The sequence below is a fragment of the Balearica regulorum genome, chromosome 1, assembly GCF_011004875.1.
Source record: "Balearica regulorum gibbericeps isolate bBalReg1 chromosome 1, bBalReg1.pri, whole genome shotgun sequence".
NCBI lineage: Eukaryota > Metazoa > Chordata > Aves > Gruiformes > Gruidae > Balearica > Balearica regulorum.
Window position 1 is genome coordinate 211170236 of NC_046184.1, and position 26504 is coordinate 211196739.

General features: G+C 37.9%; 1 protein-coding gene across 28 annotated transcripts in view; it reads right to left on the bottom strand.

Annotated features, from left to right (window-relative positions):
* The window catches only part of DLG2 (discs large MAGUK scaffold protein 2), a 1060789-nt gene that overhangs the window by 267153 nt on the left and 767132 nt on the right, over positions 1–26504 (bottom strand). For 25 of the 28 annotated variants that reach the window (XM_075742480.1, XM_075742449.1, XM_075742451.1 and 22 more), the window contains one exon: positions 11908–12063. The exons of the other annotated variants lie outside the window; for them this stretch is intronic. In XM_075742480.1, coding sequence (XP_075598595.1) covers positions 11908–12063 — 156 coding nt within the window. The remainder of the gene's footprint in view (positions 1–11907; positions 12064–26504) is intronic. 28 annotated transcript variants of the gene reach the window in all.

Consider the following 26504-nt stretch of genomic DNA (forward strand, 5'->3'; position numbering starts at 1 on the left):
AACATGATTTCAGTCTTCTGATCATTGCCAGTATGGTTTGGATCTTGAACTTTTGATTCCAAAGCACAACCTTTCAGCACCCTCATTGAAAGACCCCGTTCTGTAATCCCTGGCATACCAATGCAAATGCTAATTGTTGAGTGATGACTACCAGAGGTATCTGGGAAATCAGGCAAAATCCATTAGGAAAAATATACTAAAATTTCTATCATCAGGAGTAAATTTCCCTCTTTACATACTTCCCTTTCTAACTGATGTGCACATACCAACCAGGAGAAGTTTCAATCATTTGAGCCTCAAGATTCTAGACAGCACCTGTGATTTCAATGACACTCATGAATTCACTGCCTACTTTCGATGCCTTCATAAAGCAAGGCTTTTTATACACTTTCAATGAAGTAGTATAATATATAAAATGATTGTAAAGACTTGATGTGAAAAATTAACAACCTTCACTCACACTGCCGAATCTGAAGTAGTAAAAGCATATTCTCTTCTGTATGGTGCAACGACAGTATTACGTGAGTTAGTACCCTAACCAAACCTGTATGACTCCTGCTTCCAACCAAGCCTGTATAGCCACACTCTTGCCACAGATACTACGTAAGTCCTCCTACCTGCAACTCTTAGTACCCTGAATAGGCTAAAAGTTGTGATTACAGCTTATGCAATCTTCACCAGATCAGCAACTGAACACATTGCTGATTATATCCAAGTCAACTTTAATCAATGTGGGCATTTATTGGAAGCAGGTTAGACTGCTTCATCAGCTAACCTGTCTAGAACCAGCTCAGGAGTACCTGAATGCCCTTGCATTGGGCTGCGCAGATGCCTCCTACTCCCAGTGACTAGTAGCAAGTGACACTTGGTTTCTGTGCTGTGTACTCCCTCCATGTGGACTTCAGCACATTTCAGGTGTGCACGATACGTTTTCTTTTTACACAGTGTAATATATTGCGATGGTTTCAGGCTGCCTTTTAGGAAAGCTTGTCTTAAGGATACAGTTTATTCAGAATTCAGATTTTATTTAGAAATCAGTGTAATCAAATCAAAAACAATTTGATGTGCAAGGCTATATACACAAGTGTACCCTCACATTGCAGAGTTACATTATTTTCCCTGATCCCCACTTCATCAGTGTAGTGATTTCAAGAGCATAAAAGCAAGAACTATAATGATCCTCAAAAGATAGAGCAAGCAGCTCCAATTATCTGTGGAATGATTCATTTTCTGCCTGGAGTACGGATATACTCTGGAAAAAGAAATTGTCTATGCATCTCCCTGGGGACTGTAATGTTTATATTTCAGTATTTCCTTAACAATATTGCAATTTTAATTTTGAAAGTCAACCTTAATCTTCCTCTCCTTCCCTTTGTCACCTTAAAAAAATGTATTTTAATATCTTGTCACTTCCATTGACCTTGCTTTTTATGCAGTAACAGTAGTGGGTTTATGCACTATAAGCATTATTTAAAAAAAAAAAAAAATCAGATAAGCTAGCTGCTCCTACTGCTATTCTTTAAAAATGAAATAAAAGCCTTTTAAAGAATAAATTGTTTAAGATCTGAAAACATTAACAAATTCTACATGCAAATTTATGATAACAACTTAGCTAAATTTAGGTTCAATCGAAAAAGGTCAGTTGTATAACTAGACTTTCACAAAATTCCGGGATGTTTAGAGCTTGTAATCCTTTCTGCACACCTAATGTGTGTTTTTTTCTTTTCTTTCTCAGGAAAACCAAAAAACCTTTTCCCAGTGACTTCATATTGATAGAGCAGCTTACAATGAACTCTTATGTCAATTTGGCTTACTACAAACATTTATAGCTATATTTACATGACAATGAATTTAAATCAGTAAGAAAAAAAGTTCAGCAGTCCTCTCCACGCCAAACTGAAATCTTAACGTAAAATAGGGACGGTATTTATTCAAAGCCCAGATGGTATTTAAAAATGCCTCATTATCTGTAACACATGTACTATAATGTATTACGTAGGTAAAGGGGAGTTTAGTTTCCCACAGTTTTCCCCATTTTCATAATCCCCTTTGTAGTATTTGTATTGTGAGACTGAATCAGAGAACAATGTAAAGGAACATGCCCAAAGTTCCTTCTACTGCAACGCAAATTTAGATAAGCATCTTAAAGTTTTGAAGGTTATGGTTATCATTACTTATATCACACTCACTGCTCTGCAAACAGATGGTGCCAATTATATAGCCAATATTTTCAAAGAGCAACAAATGCTTTTTTGAAATAGGAAATGTGATGAGTACTGATCAATAAATATTTCTGCAGTAAAATGAGAAATGTATAACCATTTGGTTACATTTTTCCTAATGATGGTTATACATCCTTTTAAAACCAAAGAAATAGCAGAAGAATCTGTTCCCACTGTTTTAGCCTTTGGCTACTGAAATCAATTTTCCCTTTACCATGGGAATAATTATTATCCTCATAGACCCATAAAGGTATAGCTATGTTCTGATAGTGGGAAAAAAAAAATCTGAAATGAAAACCAAAAATATGTAGAAATTTTAGAGTAGACCCAGGAGGTGGATCACATCACACCAGGAGGTTTCTTTAATCTTAGTATTTCTGTGTTTCTGACTATTCCATTAATCCGTATTTTATACTTTTTGGACAGAAGTAGTAAAGGCTGTGGAAGCGTTGACGACAAGAGATGAGGGTCTAGTTTAAATGGCTTATTCAGTTTTGCAACACCTTCCACACCAGTGTCCTCAAATGGGATTGCACTATCTTTGCCTAGCACAGACTCAGCAAAGAGTGCTACCTCCTGATTTCTGTATCACAAGCATATTTTTAGAATCATGGAATAGTTTGGGTTGGAAAGGACCTTTAAAGATCATCTCGTACAACTCCCCCTGCAACAAGCAGGTACATATTTCACTAGACCAGGTTGCCCAAAGCCCCATCCAACCTGACCTCGAACACTTCCAGGGATGGGGCATCCACAGCTTCTCTAGGCAACCTATGCCAGTGTTTCATCACACTCATTGTAAAAAATTCTTTCTCATATCTAGTCTGAATCTACCCTCTTTAAGTTTAAAACCATTACGCCTTGTCCTGTTGCTACAGACCCTACTAAAACGTCTGTTCCCATGTTTCTTATAAGCTCCCTTTAAGTACTGGAAGGCTGCTGCAAGGTCTCCCCAGAGCCTTCTCTTCTCCAGGCTGAACAACCCCAACTCTCTCAGCCTGTTCTCATAGCAGAGGTGCTCCAGCCCTCTGATCATCTTCGTGGCCTCCTCTGGACTCACTCCAACAGCTCCATGTCTCTCCTGTACTGGGGCCCCCAGAGCTGGATGCAGTACTGCAGGTGGGGTCTCACGAGAGCGGAGTAGAGGGGCAGGATCACCTCCCTCGACCTGCTGGTCACACTGCTTTTGATGCAGCCCAGGATATGGTTGGCTTTCTGGGCTGCAGGCATACTTGGCCAGGTCATGTCCAGTTTTTCATCCACCAGAACCCTCCAGTCCTTCTCTACAGGGCTGCTCTCATTTTTAGATATATCCTGTTCAAAGTCAGCTCTTACTTGACTTGGCAAAACTAACAGCAATGGACATATTTGCTAGTATGTACATATAGGGCTTATGTCAGCAATAATAAATGGTGATAATTAGATACAAAATAATCAGGGGGCCTGACTCAGCACTACATCACTCCAGTGGGATAACTGTAGTGTAAAACAAGACTAGCTATAGGGCTGAGAGTAGGTTCATTATTACTGTTGTTATAATTCTCTCACATTTCCATGACAAATTACCCTGTTATAATTAGAGGTCCCACCTGCTTTCCATGATGCCTCCTATCACTCCACTTGGTGCTAAGGATCACTCTTTTTTACGCAGTGCAGAAAATCATGCATATCTGCACCTGTTGGAAATATCTTTTAACTCTGAGGGCTGCTGGTGGTACCTGTGGATGCTTGTCACGTATTTCACAATTGGACAAGATAGAAGGAAAGTCTTAATATGCCACGGTCGTACGAACTGTCAGTGGTTCAGGCAAATTTCTCTGTTCCCAGCTCTGTGCTCTAACCAGTGAGCTTTCTGCTCTTTTGTGTGCAGCTACAACCCTGGAAATTATTCTTCCCCCAACAGGTAGGTTCTCTTCCCCCATAGGTAGCCACAGGGTAGCTTTATTTAGCCTGTCTGCACAGTAATATTTCATTTGTAAGCTCAAAGAACTCTCTCTTGGGGTAAAAAGAGTAATTTGTTCTCCAGGTTAAATCTATCCTTGGTTTTTCTGATGAGCTGAGAGTCTAGCAATTACTGTGACAGATGGAGTGATGATTTTTATGATGTGGAAACTTGTCCACAGGAATGAAACTGAAATCTCCAAACCCATTTCTCGTATCGGCCTTTAGACAGTTGTCAGGTAATAATTGTCATTAACTTTCGTCACCGTGGACAAGATTTGAATTAGTGAATGGCTCCATTAGCTTGTTACTGTAGCGCGCCTATGCAGAGTGACACTTACTGTCAATTTTTTTTGTCATTTATTCTGAATACACTTGAACCAGATATGGAACCAGTATTAAAAATGTGGGTTTAAATTTCTCCAAACATTCAGAAGCATTTCAACATTGTGCCTGGAGTTTTAGTGCTCTATTGTTCTGGAAGAAGTGCTTCAAGGGGATTTTCAGAGATCAGAACAAGAAGTTTGAGAAGGTGCTTCAATATACTGAAAATAAACAACAACGTGTCTTACAGAAATGACTGTTTCAAACCACAGAGTTATGGTGCGGACTTAGTTATGAACTGACTGGATTTTCATGAGATAATCTGAAGCATCACTCCTGAGGCAGGAACCAGTTAAAAGTGGCCTGATGCCCTTCTAGTCACCATTAACCCAAAAAAGACATAGGAACTGGCATTCGCTACTTCAGGACCATTTCCTGTGTCTTAGAGATTGAATTTCAGAGCTTGCTTATAGATGTGGAAAGGAAAGAAACATCTTTCCTTTGTTCCCAAATCTCTCTCTGTAGCTCAGTTTGTAATCATAACAGCAGGAAAATTTTAATAGTAGTGATTTACAGATGTTTTCTTACTGAGAACTGATATTTTTTTCCTTCTCTAAAGACATTGTAAAGAAAATACTGCTACTTAACTAAACTGAGTTAATATTTCTGTCCATTTTATGAGCTAAGAATATACAGTTTAATTTCCATGGGTGCAGAATATGAACAAAAGAGGATCTGTAGTACAACAAAGCACAGTGTCTCTTTGAATATCAAACCATATATTCTGAAATACGAAACATTTCCCAAATGATGGAAAAAAAACAAACACCTTAATTTTTCCCTTTTAAAATTTTTCTTCCATTTTGTTTAGTATTAGTTCCTTCTCAGTATAACTGAGCAAGAAGATTATTTTGCCGATAGGTAAAGCAAAGCAAATAGAATTAAGTAAAAGTGATTTGTTCTACTAAAGAGAATGAGTCAGCAGTACCACTGGAAATAAAGCCCAGCAGCTCTCACCTGAAGCATCCCATCTTCACCTGAAAGGCTTCTGTATCTTTACATAATTAAGCACTTGAACTGTAGACACTTTATGCCTTTATAGGTTAAGATTCTCCTGCAATCATCTCTCTGAGTTTTTAAAAGGTGCATCTTCCTAATAATTTTAATTAATAGTGTCCAAAATAGAAAACTCCTCATTAAAAAAAGGAAAGCACCTAAGAGAGTCTACAGGAATGTTTGTGCTTATTAGGGTCAGAGATTCATCCATGCAAAATAACTTGAAAGCTGAGGCTGAATGGCAACATCATTTTTCTTTCATTCCAGTTATATGACTGGATCATTTATTTCAAGAGAACACTTGAGTCAGGATTAAAAAGAAATTATAGGAAACTGTTCCAGTTAAGACTTTTTAATTTGTTAATTGGAAGTGATACAGAAAATCTACAATTAATTTCCAAAAGATCCTAAATAATTTAAAGGTCTCAGGAGTCCCTTCACAAGCAGAGACAATCTATGTTGAGACGCTGCATTCGAGTTGTACACAACTAATCAATACAGTTTATGCTGATTTTGTTTTGCCTTATAACTATAAAATATTGCAGTTCTGGAGCTGCTTTCAGAAGCTGCACAACCCAGTCGAGCATAATGGGTATGCAGTTGTATGCATCTGGGGTGCATCTTGTCAACCACTGCAATTTGTGTTCCTGCGTGTAAGCCAAGGTCTCCAAGCTTATTTTTAGGAAGGTCTAGGTGCAAGAGTTAAAGAAGTACTTGAATTTCTAAAGATGTTGTTTAGGGAGCGAAGGCCATAGCACTTACATACCTAATTCTCACTGAAATCAGTAATAACAAGGTGCTTCAATTCCTGTCAGTACCCAAGCCAGCCTCTGTGATGACCAGTTTAATCTCTTGAATTGCTTAGGGGTGCCTCTGAATGCCTAAATTTGTGTATAGATATGCCTTAAAGTCACTTCTCAAAACAAAAGTCACCACAGTGTTAATTTTTTAAAATGCCACCTTATGGTTTTAGGGAGCTACTTTTATCACGAGTTATTTTAGCCAGATATCTTTTATTTTATAAAGATGTTTTTTCTTTGTGACTATAGGATTAATTTGTTTCCATTGACACTGAATAAGTTGAACCTCAGTATTGCCTATTTTGCTGTTCAAAAATCCACAGAAAGAATTATGCACTTATTCCCTTCCACTGTCTTTAAGCAGTGCTACTTAGTAGGGCTAGCTCACAGCTTGCCTTCTGTGGTTGGATTGTGTAAAACATAAGTCGGAACAGAAGTTGATTCCAAGGTGTTACAATAGGAAAAAGTACAAATCTGCTCCAATTCTGATTTCCAATATTTAAGCATTTAAATCAATTTGCCCAAACCAGACTAATTGCCGGTTTTGTAATTATTATTTGAAATTTTCACATAAAGTAAGTAAATGGATACAACTAAACAGTAAACCTTCATTTTAAATTCAGGAAAGGTGATTGTGTTTATGTGGGGCAAGTTGAAGACTCGATTTCATAATATCCATTCTTTTTATTGCTTTTTGATAGGTCCCATTTTCAGGTTGCCAGGCATTTAAAAAACCTCAAAATATGGTTAGATGTGTTTTGGGAGATATAATTCCCATATTAAACACATGGGATTGAAAAGGGGACAATGAGAACTGCTGTACAATGTGAATTTCAATAAAGATGACAAGACCGTCCCTGGAAGGCAGCCACACACCAGTACAGTTAGATGCATCATTTTGACAGTAAGCTTGCTCCCAGTGGGTTATTGTGAATAAAAACGTTGCACAGGTATTAAGAGATGAGAAAGGACACTACAGCAATAAGTGCCCACCTTTCACACCTTTTTCAAGTGTAGTCACCTTGACTTCCTGCTGGGATCAGAGAAAAGCGATCAGCACCTTCTCAGCTGTCCCTTCATGGCCTACGGAGGGATCCCTAAAATTAAGTGAGGTGACCACAAGCAGTAGGGCTTAGCGTTGCAGACATACATACATCTGACTGTAGCGACTCTCATGTGCCTACACGGAGGCTGCAGGAGTTCAGCCGCACATTGGAAGTAGCCACACGCATCAGGCGTTAAGATTCTGGGTGTTATAGTCTCCTTACCCATATGTCCTGCATACATTTCAGGACAGTTTTATTTATGTAGCTCTTTAGAGTTACACAATGCTCAGTTACCCTCGGATACCTACGCAAATGGCATGTTGTTTCCTGCAAAAGGCTTTGCTCTAGAGCCCTGTGCCAGTATTATCTTCTTTCCCTAATCCCCATTGGTAAGCAAGTAGTGGTGGTCCCAAGAACTGATGTCATTAATCTCATTCATCAAATACCTTAAAATCATTTTCATGTTATTAAATAATAACACAAATTGCCATTAGTAATAGGATGCTATTGTCTCAGATAGAATTAGTTTTCAAATAAGCTCTATGAGATCATTGTTAAACTTCTTTCAGAGAGAGGGAAAACAAAGCGCAAAATCATTAACTACCTTGCCTAAGACTGCAGATCACAGTGTCAGCCAGAACTGGGGCTGGCTGCAGGAAACTCATCCTGATTTTAAAAGCAAGCCAAATACTTTTAATCCAGGCACCCAAGCACCATAATGAGGATCTGCAAGTTTACAAAAGCTAGACTTAAGATTAACAAAATTTTCACTTATTTTATTTTCTTGGGAGGAGTCATGCTCCCAAGCTTTTCTCCCATGACTACAAAGACTGAAACTCTACCCTTAGTCCATTCCTCTACACGTATTAAAAAATATTGATGCAATCACATGATCAAAGGCTTAAGAGAAAAGAAAATTAAAAAACTAAATCGCACAAACCAGCAATATCAGGGCTTTCGCAAAAACTGTGCTGGCAACCAGCGTGCCAAAAAGATTTCAACGAAGGCAGGGAAGGTAGTTCTGGGCAAAAGTGACACACTTTTTAAGTGTGTCTGTGTAGCGGTGGATGTAATGAAGTTCTCAGTGCAAAGACTGAGAACATCACCTTTTGTGTTACAGAATGCAGAAACAAAGTCTTGTGTTTGTAGAAAGAGTGTTACATCTGAGCTGCAATTTCCTTCTGCTACCAAGAATCTTCTAACTGTTCACATAATTGTCCACAGTGACAGAGACCAGAACGCGAATACTCTGCACCCATTCCCACGTGGTGCTCTCAAAAGAAAACTTAGTAGTCCAAAATTGCCTCTCTACTCCTACTTTCAATGGGACAGATTTTCAGCTCTTGCACATTGACATAGCCTGTTAGTATCAATTCACATGAACTGATAATTCAATCAAAAACCAAATTACTTTTATTGTAAAATGGTAGTATATTGTTCTAGACCTCCAAGTCTCCCAGGAGCTAAGACAGGGCACCATAAAAGCAAGGGTTATAAACTTGAATTTATTATAGACAAATAAGGCTTTGGCCTATGAATTCTCTTTGCCTATTAAGTTAATGAGCCTTGACAAAACAATCATCTGAGGACTAGCTGACAAATTAACTGGAGCAGCAATTTGAAAGGCGTTGGCTGGCTTACAAGCATTTCAACTGCAAGAACACGTCATCACGTTCTTCTTCTGGAAGAGGTATTTGTCAGACCAAATTTCTTGCAGTTCACCAGCAGATTCTCAATATTGGAGCACTGAGATAGGACAATGACTGCAGTTACCAAAACAAGCAAATAATCCCTGTCCCGTCCTCCTCAAAGCTGAGGTTGACAAATTCTGATGAAAAACTATTTCTAGGAATCCTGCAGGAAGACAGGGAGGTATCTTTTTGTACTTGACCGGAGACCATGGAAGTGTATCATGTGGAGCCACAGAGCTTTGAGGAATTCAGGTGAGTAAAGGAAGACCTTTCAAAATATCTGGTCAATATCTGGCAGATTTTTTTGTAGTACAACTTCCAATAGAGATGGTGGTACCACAGCGGTGGATTTAAAACAAGGTCTTTTTATGGATTAATTCTTCAAAATATTCAAGATGATACAGCACTGAAACACATCACCTTTGTGAAATTTAGGGCTGCATACAATGAACACTTCTGCAAAAGTAGCCACTTGAATTAAGGTTAAAATGGGATTAATACTTTTCTAAAATCTGTTTTCCAACTGTGAATGTCCATTTGGAAATTGGATCACGGTATATGTTGTAAAGCTGTCACTTTCCTAACCAAAGGCATTTGGTGAAATATTATTTCAAATGTCTTTCTCCACAGTGAAACTATTCAAAGACTCCTGTGGAAAAGATGACAGTATTTGAGAACATCGGAAACTGTCATATTTTCCTTCTGAATGTTATTTCACAGTGAGAAGGAAGTATAAATTACAGCAATCGGTTGCCTCTACCACAGCAGGTAGCAAAGCAAAGTGCAGAGTATTTAATCATGAGTTGTGTCTTTTCTCACCTTCTGTGTTCTTTTTCCAGTTTTTGGTGGACCGTTGAAATAAACAGACATTAAATATACAGGGACTAGAGCTTAATTTTACATCAAAGTGGAATGAAGAGAAATGAAACCTTGTTCTTAAAGAGAATTGTTAACTGACACTCAGTAGAACACAGCCCAGCTTTTTAACTCCTGATGTCAGGTCATCAAATGTCTGATGACCAAGTGTTCAATCAATCACACAGTAAAGCAAAAGGATGTAGAGAATTATACCTTCAGGCAGCACAATGGCCTAGTTCTATGAGCTCGCCAGGGCTCCACTGATTATTGGCATCTGAGTATCTGATCTGCAGGAAGTAGCCTTCACAGATTCACCCTTTTCTCCCAACCTATCCTCATTGTCCTGACAGTCCTGTCTACAGAGATTGATCATTTAGCAATGGATTGCACCTGCCTATAGTTAGGAAGTCACAGTCTAATCCTCAATCCTGCCAATACACAACTCTATGGACTCAAATTCCCCTAGAACCCACTTGTTCAACTTTCTACTTCTTTAGAAAGAAAGGGACCATTTTAAGAGTTGAATAAGACATCTTTTTATAATGATCTCTCCTCTTGTCTGTCTCTAAACACGTAGAAGCACTGTGACACTTACAGGTATATTGCTCATATGTACTCTGTACCTAAAGACTTGAAGTAATTTTACTACTTTTTGGCTAGTTATTTCCTTTAAGATAATATTTGCAGAGAAAGTCAAATATTGTGGATAAATCTGTTAGAGCCTGGTGCCCTTCTGGAGTTATTTATACCTTTATAAAACATTGCCCTTGTCAGTGTTTTTCATCCACATTTGCACTGGCCTGAACAGCTTGACTAATCACTTTGTCCAGTGATTAAGCATCTTTTCACAAATTCTAGAAGCTACACAGTTTTCATTAACAAACTGACAGTTTCTTCTGGGTCTTACCACATCTGTTGCATTCTCGACTAGTATTTGTCTTATTGCTGTTTTAATTTAGCTTTTATTTCATAGCACTGCAATGCCTTTCACAGCTGTTTTTGTAATCCCTGGGGTTTCTTTCCTGTTATCATATCTTACAGTAGTTTACCATTTTACTTCCCACTTACACACTTCTGCTCTCCTCTTCCCACATTACTTTTTTCTTTGAAAAGTTTTTTCTGTGGAAAATGTCTATGATCAAAGCATCAAATTCAATTGTTTTTCTTCTACCGTAGAATATAAAAGATGATAGCTTTTTTCCCTGACAAAGGAAGCACTCAACACCTTCTTGAAAACTTGTGCCTAACTCTTCTTCTATCTCCCAAGTCTTGTTTGCAAATAGTTTACTACTACCCTAGCAGACTACAGAAGAATAGCTGGGTTATACCAGCATACAGTTTTGGATAGTATGTTTTTCTTTATTAAATATTTCTCAGGAGGCAATCACTGACAATAGTTTATAGCAAGGTCTTCCATGACTTCAGTTAGGGAAATGTTCACCATTTTCGGTTTTGCTAACAGTCCTCTCAGAGCACAGCTAGCCTAGATTTACACATGTACACCGTGACTTGGTGAAGGTGGTGATTATTTTTTGCTCAATTTCTTCTGAATGGCTTAGGCAGCCACCCTATAAGCCCAGAGATGCTCAATGAAAAAGTATGCACAACACAGAAATAAAATGACTGAATCCAACCAAATTACTACCACTTTCAGTGGAGTCAGTCATATTCCATACTCGGAGAAACAAATACTGAATTCAGTTGTAAAATGTGATACATATTATGTAACCTATTTTAGAGCACCATTCCAATGGATCAAAACATTGCCTGTATTCATCACTGGATTTTGGATGACCAAAATTATATACCGAGGTAGCATATATCTTCCAGTGGTGCAGATGTGAAAGCATGGTTAAAAACAAGCACAAGCTGTAGAAAAAGATCTATGGTGAAGATGCAAACTATGAGGTAAATCTAGTGATGTTCATGCACTCTAACGAAGGAGGTGAGGAAGAAGCGCATGCAGTACCTGGTGATCTCAGAGTCAGGGAGCAGGCCTACGTGGTAGTGGGGATAGGGAGCTGTAAGAAGGAAGCTTTTGTCACACTCGACAGGGGAATAGTGCCTAGGAGAAGGTGGTTTATCACACAGTTTGTTCACAGTGCTGTAAACAGGTTCAGGAGGCCTGGTGATACAGAGACAAGAGTAAAAAGATCAGGTGCGTATTAGTGGCTGAGAATATAGAGAAAACACAGCAATCAGTTTCAAAGCATGCATAGCAAATCTGTCAAGATCTTTTCAGTAGGGCTTTTCTGACAAGTAAAGTGTGCTGGTAGAGGAAACAGAATTTGATAACAGTATTAGAGCATACAAGCAACTGCTTATAAAGATATAGACAATATAAGTGGGCCATAAAACTGGCTTATGGGAAGTATGGCACTGAAAGGAAATATCTTGTCTCTGAAGATTAGTGATGAATATTTCCACATACTTGGCTTTTTTTTTTTTTTTTAAAATCTAACAACATTACTTCTGCACAGCTTTCTGTGATTTTAATTTTAAACATTGCATAGTAGAAAATATGATGTTTATTACCTGACAGCAGGTATTTTTTACCCATTAACTTAAGATAAAGATGAAGTACATATTACTTGTTAATACAACATACTCCTGCCCCAATGAACTGGGGCTGTGCAAGCAGAGCAGCTGTCCAAGTGAGCCATATCCTATAATAACACTGGTGGTGACAAACTGTAAGCAATTCATCTCATTGGCAGGTAATTCATTTCATTTCAAGAGTTCTTTGCTTTCTTTTCAGGTTCAACCTTCAAAATCTGATTATGCAGACCACATCTCAAACAGTTAACCTCGTTGACAAGGCTACTGCTATCGCACTTGCACTGCTGCTCCAAATTACAGACAGAAGTCTGCGAAGCTAGATATGAAGAATAAGATCCTAAAACCAACACTGAGAGGTCACTTAGCATTTATCTTCTGCTGCCTAGAGGCCAACCGCTTGGGAGAGGCAATACTTACCATGAACCTCCCAGGGAGCTGCCTGGGAGGAGGGGATGCAGCCTTTAGTACCAACCAGCCAGGGATCCACAGGAGACAACCAGCAAAGAGTTTTCAAAAAACCCGCACCACACTGTACATTTCCTGCCATGCAACTTCTCCAGCTACTGCGTTGGCCCCAGCAGATACCTCTGGGCCTACTGGCAGAGTGAAACTTGACTCATAATTTCCTGAAGTTTCTGATCTAGAGTGTCAAGACGCAACTGCTGTCATATCCTCGCTTCTGCCAGAAGATCCAGGGTATGCCACTGTCTTTAATCACGGCAGTACAGCATTAGCTAGATGAAAATCTTATTTCAGAAGCCTGAAAATACCAAGAGGCCAAGCAGTTAATGAAACTCTTTTTGTTCTTCTGGCTGCACTGTGCCTCACATGGGTGTGGTTTTTGCTGTGACTTTCACAAGTACCAGAATTTATTATGGTTGTGGATGCACCGGCAGATACAGAGAACGTATTTTCCCCTTGTTGTTACTTTCTGGTTTTGTCCTTTAGGGGAAAAGGAGTAGCTGCTTTACTTAAAAATTGGTCTCACTCAATGCTAATAACATTATTCATAGCAATCTGACATACGATTTGAGAACTCTCTGTGCCTGACTTTCCCAGGGAAAACTTTACAGTTAAAAAAATGGCAATGTACGAATACCAAATATCAAAATAACAAAGTTGTCACTCATTTGCTTATAAAGTGTTCTGTCAAGAATTTAGAAAAATCCCTTTAAAGATGTTTAAGGTAGCAATTCTCTTCTATCAGCATATTTCACACTTGTTTCAGAGGGTTGGATTTAATAATTTATTTACTAAATCAATTGCTGCTTTCAATACGAAAAATCCAGAGAAAAAAAACACTTCTATTGTTTTTTTCAGACCAATACTGCCTTTTATTCTCTCAGAAATCACTTTTGATTTTAGGCAGTACATTAATGAACAAGTTCAAATATCAAAAATAATTGATACCTACTATGAAAATTGAAGAAATATTGCCCCTGTACAGGAATATGAATAAACCCTCCAGATGTCTCCATGATTTAAAACACTAACCAGTCCACAAACAACTTTCTAACTTACTATATTTAAGTTACTCATCTTCTCGGAGTGGTAGATGACATGAGAGTGTTGCTACCCCTGAATAAGAATAGACCCCTGAAAAAGAATAAGACCACCTAGCTTTATTAAATGATTCTTCTTATGCAGCATTTTCTCTTGTCATTTATATTTCTCCTCACTGGAAGAGGGCAAAGAACTTCTATCCGATGGGATCAGCTCACCCAGTAAATCTTGTCTTGCACACCTTCTTCTCCAGTGCTATGACAGAGACAGGTTGTCTCCTCTCAAAGCACAGGAAAGGAGAATGTAAAAGACTGCTATTTAGAAATAGTTTCTAATGTGCCATTCTGAAAAAAATACAGTCAAGGTCACCTCAACTTTTCTTGCAAAATAATTAAGAGCCAGACTGAACATAAACATTGAGGCCTTATTTTATGATGCATTAATTCTTCAAATGAATTTAAAAACATGTAGCAGGTCATTTAGCATGCTGTAAAAAAAAAGTGTAAAAGCTAGATCCATTATTTAAGGTTTGATTCATTGTAGTTTATTTGCAGTTGCATCACTTTCAGAGATAGCAGGTACAGTGTCTTATTTAAAATAGATATTAAGCAATTTTTTGTAATTTTTAACATGAGAAATAACAAAGAACTACATTATGGAATTTATTTTGTCCATCATCTTCATTTGTCATAATACTTATGAAAAAAATTCACCTGAAAATGCCAAATATGTGAATATTACTGTATACTTCTTGGATAATTGTAATATCTATTTTAATGAGTAATTATCTAATATAAAAAAGAACTAACTGCTGCTGTAACATCTTATTTAGCAGATCTGCTCCCTTTCTGTCTTTAAACTGTTTATTTAGTGGCAGATATACATTACAATTCTCTGTCTTTATCAGTGAGCTAAACCACAAGCTCTGTGATAAATGACAGCAGCAACTGTTAGGTCTAGATGGACAGCAATAATTAAGTTAGCAGGAAAATCAGGCATGCAATAGTAGATGAAAGGCAACAGAAAACGTAAGTAGTAGCATAGCTGTGCTTGAGCATGCCTCAGCAGATAATTCAATCACAGGAGAGAGAACTGAGTCACTCAGTGCCACAAGGTAAGCTTTTAAATGGTAGTATGAACAGCAGATAGTCATAAACTACTTTTCTGGGGGAAAAAAAAAAACAAAAATAATTGAAAGTTGGAATTTTTAATCAGTGTAGACTGATTGTGCCTCTGCAATGAGGCACAATTGCCACAGGAAGGTATAACTAATTGGTGGAAAAACCTAACAGTAACTGTGGGAGGTAGAAGATTGATCTGACACTGATTTTATTTATTTATTTCATAACAGATTGTGTAAAGAAAGCAAATCTTCCTAGTTGTTTGTAGTGCTTCTTATTCCTTGTTTGGATCATCATTGTGCTATTGTTTCAGGCTGGCTCTATTGCACAACCGAAGTTACAAGAAAGTGGCATTATTAAAACCGTTCTCTCCTCAGCATCATGCAGGGTCCTCAATTTAATTTAACTTCTTTTATTGCAGAATCCTGTTTGGCAGGGTTCAGTTGCCAACACATAGCACATTAAATGTTAATAGTTTCATTTTTGGGATTTTAAAACCTTTTATGATATGGAGAGAAACCAGCTAAGCTCTCATAGCATATCGAGTATACAGGGCTATAGCCAGGAAATGCCAAGTTCAATCTGAGAGAAAGTAAATCTCAGAAACCTACAAGTTTCCAACCTTTTGCTTTGAGTAACAATTTTTAATTGACCCAAGTTCAGTAAAGACAACTAATATGTTAGTATTGCTAACATAATGTTGCTGGGAAGTGTGAAAAGAACTGTCTTTAAAAGTATGTCACTATTAAAATAAAAATCAATGGCAATTTAATACAAATGAACTCTTCCACTTCTAATAACCAGTGATTTGTATATATATATATCTTTTGACATTTTTTAATTTCTTGTTAATATAACCTTCTAGAAGAACCGCATACCTTATTGTTCAATAGGTTTATTTAGAATTGAAAGTTGATTTTATTTCATAGGTTGTGTCTTGGCAATTCAAATAAGACTCAATCACTCATATGACATGTTTATTTCAACTACATGAAAGACAGAGAAGGGGTACGAAAAGCTGGAAGAAAATGCCGGAAGTACGTTACCCTAGTTCTTTCTGGAAATCTTTCTATAATCAATGATTTTCAACTTTTCCATCAATAACTGCTATTTTCATGAGCCTTAAAGTTTTTCCTAACTGCAAAACAGTGCTGAAGATCACAGCAATTTTTTTAGCACAGAAATGAAGAGTAAGGATTGTTCCTCGTAACAATACTATTTAAACATTTTAACCAGGTTTTCAAATTAAATGGCCTACAAGTAGGCATAAATATAATTTAGAACTTGTAATATTCAAGACCCAATTCTACACTCATTATTCTTAGCCATTAGGAATTAGGAAATGAAATGACTGCTTAATTTGAAAAAAATCAGTAATGATTTTCTGTTGCAGTAATGGAAACGAAGGCTGTTTCACATAGGAATGGTGGGACCATCAGACCACAGGCCCTACTCCTTGCAGTGACTGTTTGGGAAACAGTAAAGGCCGGCCCTTCCCTGCTCAGCCGCTGAAAATCAGCAGGTTAGGGACCACGGAGGCCAGAAGCTAAATCCAAGCAAAGTGCGGTTAGTGGGCCTATCCACCATGAATTTGAGCACTTACCCGTCTTCGAACATTATATATTCTTCACAACACCCTGTGGCAATGAGTCCCACAAACTAACCATGTGACACACCCCAAACCCTCTACTTTCGTGTACTGTAAGCCTGTTACTTGGCTGCACATTGATAACATACGGTAACATTGCAAGAACTTCTCTTTTCTGTATTTTAAACTTGGCACACTCTTGTATCTGAGTTGTAAGAAAGTGCTAATAGTAGTTGCCTGTTGCCTTCTCTGTGTCACAGGTACTTTTGCAGATGTCTGTTCTATCACTCTCTGACATCCTTTTTTTCTATACTGTAATTACTGGTTATTTAGCTCTGCCTGGAAATCATGCTACACCCTTGCTCATCTCCGTCACCCTCTTCTGGGGCTTTTCCCAGTTGCCTCCATGTACTATTCAAGACTTGGATGTATCATAGATTCATTCAGAAAAAACCATTATGTTTTGCACTCATTTCCTTTCCTATCAGAACGTATTTCCATTCTTAATTACCCTTCTGACTGCGCACGAGTACTGAGCCGACAATGTCACAAAACCAACCACAGTCACCTCAAGGTGTCTGGCTTAAGTGGTAACAGCTGCTGTAAGCGTCCATGTCCATGACACATGTAGTATGTACTGAGGGTTATCTTTTTCCCCTGTGCGCTATCAAATGTCGCTTACCATTTCTGTGTGTGTTATCACTGCCAATCTTACTATCCCATTTCAAAAATCTCCATATGAGCACTAAAGCAGATTCCGAAAGTTGATTTATTTTTGGTTTAAAGTGTTAAGTAATAAGTAGCTTCCACTATCTTTATTAGAAATAGTCAAATCCTATTAATTGGGGATCTCGGACATGCCTGATTGAATATGTGTGGATTACTCAGGACATAACAGATTGTCTGGTGCCTTGACAATAACCAAATTTTTACTTTAACGTAAATTATTCTCTCAAGTTAAGACTTGTTATTTCAAATAAATTTGGGGTAGCAAAATGAAATCTTATGATAAGCAGACAATTATGCATTTATAAAGTTTAACTATTAGTTTAAGATAAAATTTGTGTATTCAATACATGAAATATAAAATAGTTGTTCTGTAATTTAGCAATTTCATGCTTCATTGAAGGAACGAACAATAACAGAGCTAAGAAATGCAACTATCACTTTTTTTTCTACAACGCTGTTGACAGGCGTTCTACAAGTAGACATTTTTAGCATAACTAAACACTGCACTTGTATTTCACCAAGGGTCCAATTTCAGGTTACACAGACAAACTTTTTTTTTTTCTTAACATTTGACATGTAACCTGAACAGTGTTCTTTTCATATTTTTTTTTTAATAATTGCTTACATTGATCAAACACTAAACCAAGAATGAAATCCTATTATGGGATACCATATTGAATTCAATATAATCATCAGCAGAGTTGCCAACTTGTTGCCAAGCAACAGAGTTGCTAGAGCATGAGAGCTCTACCTGGTGAGAGATGGGGAGTACCAGGAGCAGCAGCAGGCTGTCACCTCCAAACGAACAGGCAAGGCAGATGAACTATCATGACAGACTGCCTGGTGGGATCATGCGTGTGTCAGACAAACCCCAGAAACCTGAGTTCCTCTCCATTTTTCTAGAGAGAGATGGCCCGAGTCTGATCCGGCCAGCATATTATCAGCAACTCTTCCTACCTGCTCTCTATCTCTGTGCCTTGCCCCAGTCTTCTTGCACAACTATCGATTATCCCAAACCTCATGTCTCACTGAAGGAGCTGCTGGTTGGGCAGCCCTGAAATTCATTGCTGCTCTCCTCCAGGCTATTCTCCTCTGCTTCTTCATGCCTCTTCACCCATTTCTCACTTACGTTCTTCCTTGTCCTAAACTCCCCTTCCAAATCCATGTTTTCTTACACAATAAATACCAGCGTTCCCTTCCTGAGATTTCCATTCTCACACAACCAGTGACAAGTTCTCCCTCATTTTCACACCCAATCTCACCATAATTCCCTGCCAAACACACTCCCCCTATTCCTCCAGTCTCTTCAACGTTAAAATCTCACAGGAACGGGCATTCAGAGCACAGAACAGAATCACTCCTGATTATGTTTCTATTTCAGAGAGAACTGGAATAAATAAGTAGAGAGAAAAATTAGTTTTGGCCATACAATGCTGCACTCAATCATGCTGGCTTTTTTAAACAATCTAGCCACTATTACAAAATTGTGAGAAACTTTGATACACCACAGCGTGAGGATGGAATCTTAAAGAATTCTACTGAAAAAAAAATATAAATTATTAAATACATTTTGTAGGATAAATGAATTTCAGTTTTTCCAAAGCCTTATATTTGTTGGCATTTAGATAGATTTTCAAAAATGCAGTAGAAATACTATGTGGATTCAGTTTCATCATCTCCCATATTTCTACACCCTGAAGCTATGTATGGAATATTACAGTATTTAAAATATAATACCACCACAATTTTTAACATAGAATAGAATACAACATGAACTAAGCCATGTGGTTCTTCCTCCATCCCTTAAATGACCAAGCTGCGGTGGCTAAAAATAAATGCAATTTAATTTGATGATAATAGTGATGATAATAGTGATGATTAATTAAAATTACTTTTAAAATAATAGAAATAATTTACACTAAATTTTAAGCAAAACAAACTTGCAAACTTTGCTATCCCTAGATAAGCAAATCCAGTCTCAGACAAAAAACTGAGCATAAAAATATTAACTTGAACAATTGGCCAAAGTTACAAGTGATTTAATAGGAAGACAGTTGGACTCAATGATTTTAAATGTCTTTTCCAACCTAAATGATTCTAAGAATAAATGAAAGGCATTATCAGTCTCCCCATATTGCTATATTTAATTTATTCTCTTTAAGGCATAGGTGACATGCTGGGTTTAGATTAGGCATGGTGATATGATTGCTGAAAGCTCATAATTACCTGTCATGTTCATATAACTGTATCAGTGTACTACTACGTATCTTTCACTCATCACTTGTATAGTAACATCAGGTCAAAAATATGGTGTAAAATTCACCATCTGAAAGTTCTACCTAGAGTACTTGATGATCTTCATCTGGGAAACACGAGTTTCAACTTTGTTGCCTCACAAAAACAAACAGCAAACTTCTTTCAGTAAATATACACTTTTAAAACATGCAGAATATTTTGTCAATGGATGATATGTCAACTCATTAAGCATCCCAAAGGAACAGTTTTCAGGACTCATTACTAAAAACTGCAGTTCTGTCTTCCTATTGTTGCGCTTCGTAAAACCACTGTCAGAAAACTGTTATTGATAGTTTTATAACACACAAACCATAATATTAGTTGTAATGATTCAATAGTGAAAAGTCAAATCTGTGTATCAATACAAATTCAAAGGTGTTTCCATAAAATATCCTTAATTCAACTACCAAGCTTACATAAGTAAACAAGAAACCCTTGAGGAACATTACTTTCAACACAGGGAAAAAAATCCCCTGAGACTTCAACTTAATGGTTCTCATTTTTCTCCCTTCCAATCCCCAGCACCTCCTCCTCATCCAGAAAATGTTATTTTGCAAAGATGCATGTAAAGAAATCAAACAGGCTTTTCACAGCAAAACAGATAACTCAGACAGATTTTTCAGCCATGAATCTTTAATATCTAGCCAGAGTTAAATGTTAAAGTGAATTTTTTATCAGCTGAAGCACAGAAGTTTGACGTTACCATTTTCTGAAGTTAAAAGGGAAGTAAAAACCCAAGATGGTACTTCTTTATTTTTATGGATCTTTTGCCTATGTTGTTCATTAAAGGCAGAAGGAATGAACATCTAAAAGCTACAGGATTTTTAGACTATAATTTCAATATTTCTGGAAATAGGAAGGCAGACATCTGCTAAAGAGTAAACTGTAACTTCTCTCTCAGCTGTATTAGTAATGAAAGTTCCACAAAAACACTAAATCAAAAAATCACTTTTTTCTTCCTACTATCATAAAAAAAATTGGTTGGAATGCATCTCTATGGGTCATCTCATCCAATCTCGTGCTTGAAGCAGGATTATTGCCAACACTAGATCAGATCATCTATGATTTAATCAAGCCAAACTGTAAAAATCTCAAAGGGTGGATATTTCACAACCCTTCTAAGCAACCTGCTCCAGCAGTTCTCCACCCACCTGGTGTATTTTTTTCTTCTCGAATTGAAATCAGAACATCCAAAGCCAACGCTTGTGATCATTGGTCCTTTTCTACTGAGAAGAGTTTGGTTTCATCATCTTTGCTACTGAGTACTTACAGGGTGCTCTTAGATTGCCCCTTAATCTCTTCTTCACAACATTAAACAAGCCCCAGTTTCCTCAACATCCCTCTAACCTCCACATGATTCAGGATTTTGAGAATCTATTGGACCCTCTCCTATTTTTCCACATCCCTCTTGAAGTAGAAGAATGGGAATTGGTCACAGTCTTCTAGAAAATAACTTCTTTTTTCTTGCTGACCATGCTTCTAATATAGCCTAGTATGCCGATTACCTGACTGGCAATGAGAGTGCACTCCTGGGTCCATGTTCAGCCTGGCACCTGCTGTAACCTCCACGTTATTTTCAGTGAAGCTGCAATTCAGGTGTTTGTTTCATGGCCCATACAGGTGGGTGCAGCTGTTCCACCTGAGGAGAAGACTTCTTCTTACTGAACTTTATGAGGTTTCTCCTGGCCCAGTTCTTGAGTATATCAAGATCCCTCTGGAATACAGCTCTGCCATTTGTCATGTTAACCACTCCCCTTTAATTTACTATCCTCTGCAAATTTGCTGAAGGTGCATTCTGTCATGATCTAGGTCATTGATGAAGATATTCACTGACGCCCAGGGTATCCTGAGCTACTCTGCCCATCACTGAGCACCTGACAGGTGTCAAGTGATGATCATTACCCTTTCAGCTTACTGGTTCAGTCAGTTCCCAACCCAGTCTCTTCTTTTAGTCCACTCTTCCTAAGCTTTGAAATGACAGTGCTGTAGGAGACTGCGTCAAAAGCCTTACCAAAGTCTGCCGTTGCACGCAAATGAGCTGGGAGAAGCCTAACGAGCAAGATGACAGCATATAATCCAGGAGATACCCAAAAGGTTATCCAGAAGGTTTCCAAACCTTTACAAATATTTTCATTCCAGCTATGGATTAGTTGTATGTGTTTCTCCAATGCTTTCTCATGTTTGGATGAGAGGCTGCTGGAGGAGTTTCAAAGGGTGCTCCCTGTGTTGCAGCTGCTTCTGCCCACAGAAGAGGTAAGAGAAATACCTTTGCAGTCACTCCCCAGGGCAACTAGTGGAGAAGAGGAATCACCATGTGCCCTACAGCAGATCCCAGACATACATTTGTGGGAGTTATGGCATGGGTCAGGTATGCCTTTGGAGTCAGCTGTGTTTTCACCTCGCAAAGAGGCATTCCTGCTCAAGACAGCACCTGTGCTGTGGCACTGCTTGGTATAGGGCAGCCACTGCTCCTCCCTTATCCACACAGCTAGTCATTTCTTCAGGAAAGGCAACCAAGCTAGACAAGCACACAATTTGCTCTTGTAAATCTATGCTGACTATTTCAATTACCTTCTGCTCCCTTAAATGCCTGGCAAAGATGATGGTAACTACTTCAGCTTTTTCTATATTGTCTGTCATTACATTGTCCTCCCCCTGCCATTCATCAGTTTTTCCCTTCATCAGATTTTACCTTCATTTTTGAAACTAGCACAACTGCAGAATCACTTTTTGTTATCCTGTATGACTCTTCGTGCAGGTTTTGGCTGGGATAGAGTTAATTTTCCTCGTAGTAGCTGGTATGGGGCTGTGTTTTGGATTGGTGCTGCAAACAGTGCTGATAACACAGGGATGTTTTAGTGACTGCTGAGCAGTGCTTACACAGAGCCAAGGCCTTTTCTGCTCCTCACACCACCCCACCAGCCAGTAGGCTGAGGGGGCACAAGGAGTTGGGAGGGAACACAGCCAGGACAGCTGACCCCAATGACCAAAGGGATATTCCATACCATATGACATCACGCTCAGCATATAAGTAGTTAGGGGAAGAGGAAGGAGGGGAAAAGGAAATTTGGAGTGATGGGATTTGTCTTCCCAGGTAACTGTTACACATGATGGAGCCCTGTTTTCCTGGAGATGGCTGAACACCTGCCTGCCGATGGGAAGTGGGGAATGAATTCCTTGCTTTGCTTGTGTGTCTGGCTTTTGCTTTAGCTATTAAACTGTCTTTATCTCAACCCACAAGTTTTCTCGATTTTACTCTTCCCATTCTCTCCGCCATCCCACCAGGGGGGCGTGAGCGAGCAGCTATGTTGCACCAGTTTCTGGCTGGTGTTAAACAATGACACTCTTGTAAGTCGTAGCTCAAATCCATGAGCTTTCTGATTTTGTCATTAAGCAATCAAGCAATGCTTGTCTACATATTGCATTTTAGGTCATCAGAAAGCTCTTCGCTGAGCCAAGGTCTTCTACTGAATTCCCCTCCTTCCTGCTCAACAGGATGGTTCATTTCTGAGTTCTTAGTAAGTTTCATTTAGAAATCATCCATCTTTCATGGACCCTATATCTCTGTGGCAGCATCTCAAGATGTACTGCTTAGCAATTCTCCAAAAAGGCTGAAGTCTGTTCTTCTGAAGTCTACAGTCATAACTTTTTGACTGTCTTTCCAGACTTCCTTTGAATCACGAACTGACCCAACTTGTGGTCACCCTGATCCCAGCTGTTCTTTATCACCATGTTTGCCACTAGTTCTTCCCTTTTCGTAAGCAGCAGGTCAAGCAGAGAATTATTCCTGTTTCTCCCCTCCAGGAGCATTAGGAAATTGTCAGCAACACAACCAAGGAATCTCCTGCATTGCCTGCAAAATGCTGAAATCTTACTTGAAGCTAAAACAGTTAAGGACTTGCAGAATGATGATGATTGTATTGATACAGTTACTTGGCATAGAGTTTTAATCCACTTCTGATCCCACATTCTACTAACCTGAAATTGTGTTATTTTATTTAAATTTTAAAAGGTCACAATCTTTATATAAAATACAGGAAGGCAAAGCTTCCATCCAGAGTGGATTTAAAATGAATTCAACAAAACAAAAAGTAAATAATGCCTATCACTGACAGCATTTTGGACTAATAATATACACAGCATACAAAAGCTCAGTAATTTAAAGACAACATCTAGCTTCATTAAAACTTGTGGCTGAATATGATTTGTTATTTTTCTATCCCTTGTGCTCCAATTAAGGTGGTTTTTTGGTCATAATATTATTAAGTGAAAGTTGTATCAATTTTTTTTCAGATGTAGATTCAATCTTAGACCACAAAATACAAGTTTTTGTCAACAGAAACACATTTTTGTTGGGCAAAATGAAAGTATTTAGGTTAAAAAATGAATAGAACTGGAACAAAAAAAGAAAAACAAAAAATAAAAGTAAGAGAAAGTGGACAAATTAAGTTGACTGTTCAACCATTTAAGCATTACTGAAAGATTCATTATAGTGAGTAAGTTAAAAGAAATCTTGTCATCAGCCTCACTCAAATCACATGTAGAAAGAATTACAAAATTGCAAATGCCTCTTACAGTGGAGAAGTTACTGTTCCAAATATTTTTAGCTGGCACAAATGAAAATCTGCCAGAAGTGTTGCCATATTATGACTGCATGGGTAATAAATTTCCTTATGTGATCACCATGTAAATTAGCCCTGAAAACCTATTATAGCAAGAACCAGGTAGTTTTAATGGATAGCACTGCAGTAGTTGGCAATCATCTTAATTATAAAAAATTATGTGAAGAAACCTAATTATAAATGCTGCAATCAAGGGATCTATAAAAGTTTCACCAAAATTATCAATATGGTAACTATCCTCCCAAAAAATTTTAAACTTTCTAAACTGGTCAGCCACAAAGACTTTCCAAAGATTTTCTTATTTTAATGGCAGACTCATCAGCAAATCCTATGGCATTGCACAGAAAGAGTACATTCAGTGTTCTCAGTTTATAGCTGTGAAAATCACTGTGAGAATTAACTGGCATTTTTAGTAGTCCCACCTGAATCAATAGGCAATAACTAGCTACATGGACATTTAAAAAAAAAAAAAGGCTCAGTATCATTCAGGGGTTAAATGGTTTGGTTTTGAAGGTAAGAGCTTCTTAGTTATTGTAGTCTGAGGAGAAAACTGGTCTCCTGGCTCTTGTTTGGGTGTCTCTCAGATAGTGCTGTATGATGTATGTCCAGTGACGAAATGCAATGGCGAGAGCTGCCATTTTTTTATGACTACATTCATTTTATCTTTATGCTTTTGCATCCTAAGTATCAGTATAGCATAAACCCTATTATCACTAACATAATTAAGTCCTTAGTAGCCTCCTCCTTTTCAATAGTCGAAGTAAATACTTGTTTAGGGCTATGAGATTTTCATCCCATTTGCTCTACTGCATTCAGAGTCTGCTCCTATTACTCGACACCTTCATTTCTGCCATGCCGCACGCCTTCCAGAGCAGGTCATGCTTGTAGAGTCAGCCTCTCCTGTCAATAGTGCCAGTGCCACAGAAGACTTCAGATATCAGACTTTCATAAGACAACACACTAATTTGGGAATCCAGATAGGAAGAAGAACACAAGAGAGGAGTATTTCACAGAATATACACGGCTTCTCTGGCATTCATTCTTTCCCCCAAATAATTCAAAATGGATATTGGTGTGAATACCTCAGTCATGAACTGAATTGTGTCAGTATTTGGTTTTACTGTCAGGAGCTAAACCACCAAAATTAACTTGTTTAAAAACAAACTAAAAATATTAGGATAGGAATACATCTTTCTTCCTAAAAAGATCAAAAAGACATACTAATTAATTTCAATACATATCCTGGATGGTTCTTTGAGCAGGTATGCTTTCTACTGTATACCTACCGAACTAATGGGTTAGGACTGTCATTGCCTTCTCTTATAGGACTATTTTTTCTTTTTTTCTTCTTTTTTTTTTTTTTTCGGTAGAAGTAATTAGAAAGTTAAAATCAGCCACATGGAACAAAAAGAAACACAGGACTGTCTAAAGATACGTCTTCAATACCTTACAGGTCTAACTGTTTAAATAGTCTTTTAATTCTCAGGGAAGCTTTTCTGCTTTTTTTTAGGATTCTTTTCCTGTGATTTCTTGGTCTCCTTAGCTATTATCTACTTTTAAGGTTGCATTTTTTTGCTGTTTTTAAACTTTGCCAACAATTTCTCAGTAATAATGGTGCTGACATCTCATTACAGAAGGAGAGAATTCAGCATTACAAACTTATTGGCAAAGCCTACATCATTGTATCCCAGATACTACATTGGTATTCTTCCTAGACATAGGCATTTTAGAAACTATGAGGTTCTAACCCAGGCAAAGTCTTTATGCACAATTTAATGAAATCAATTTTTTTAACTATTAATTAAAAAATGTAACTACTTGGAACCCTTTGGAGAAAATTCATCCTAATTGAATGTCTCATAAGTTGAAGGAAAGCAATGTTAGCTTTGCATCCTCAATCAAAACAAAGGAGAAATTCTTTTAGCCGAGACAGGGAAGCAAGGTGTGGTTTCCACACGTTTATGTCCTGATTAAACACTTTATCATGATTTAGTTACTCTGAATCTGTCTAATCCAACCAGTTAAGCAGCTTGAGATCGTAATCATATGCAACGAGAAACATGAAATGCAAATTAGCAAGTTATGAAGCTGATGAATACATAAATGGTTGAGATTCTTTGGCTTGAGATACACAGTAGGTCAGGTTAGA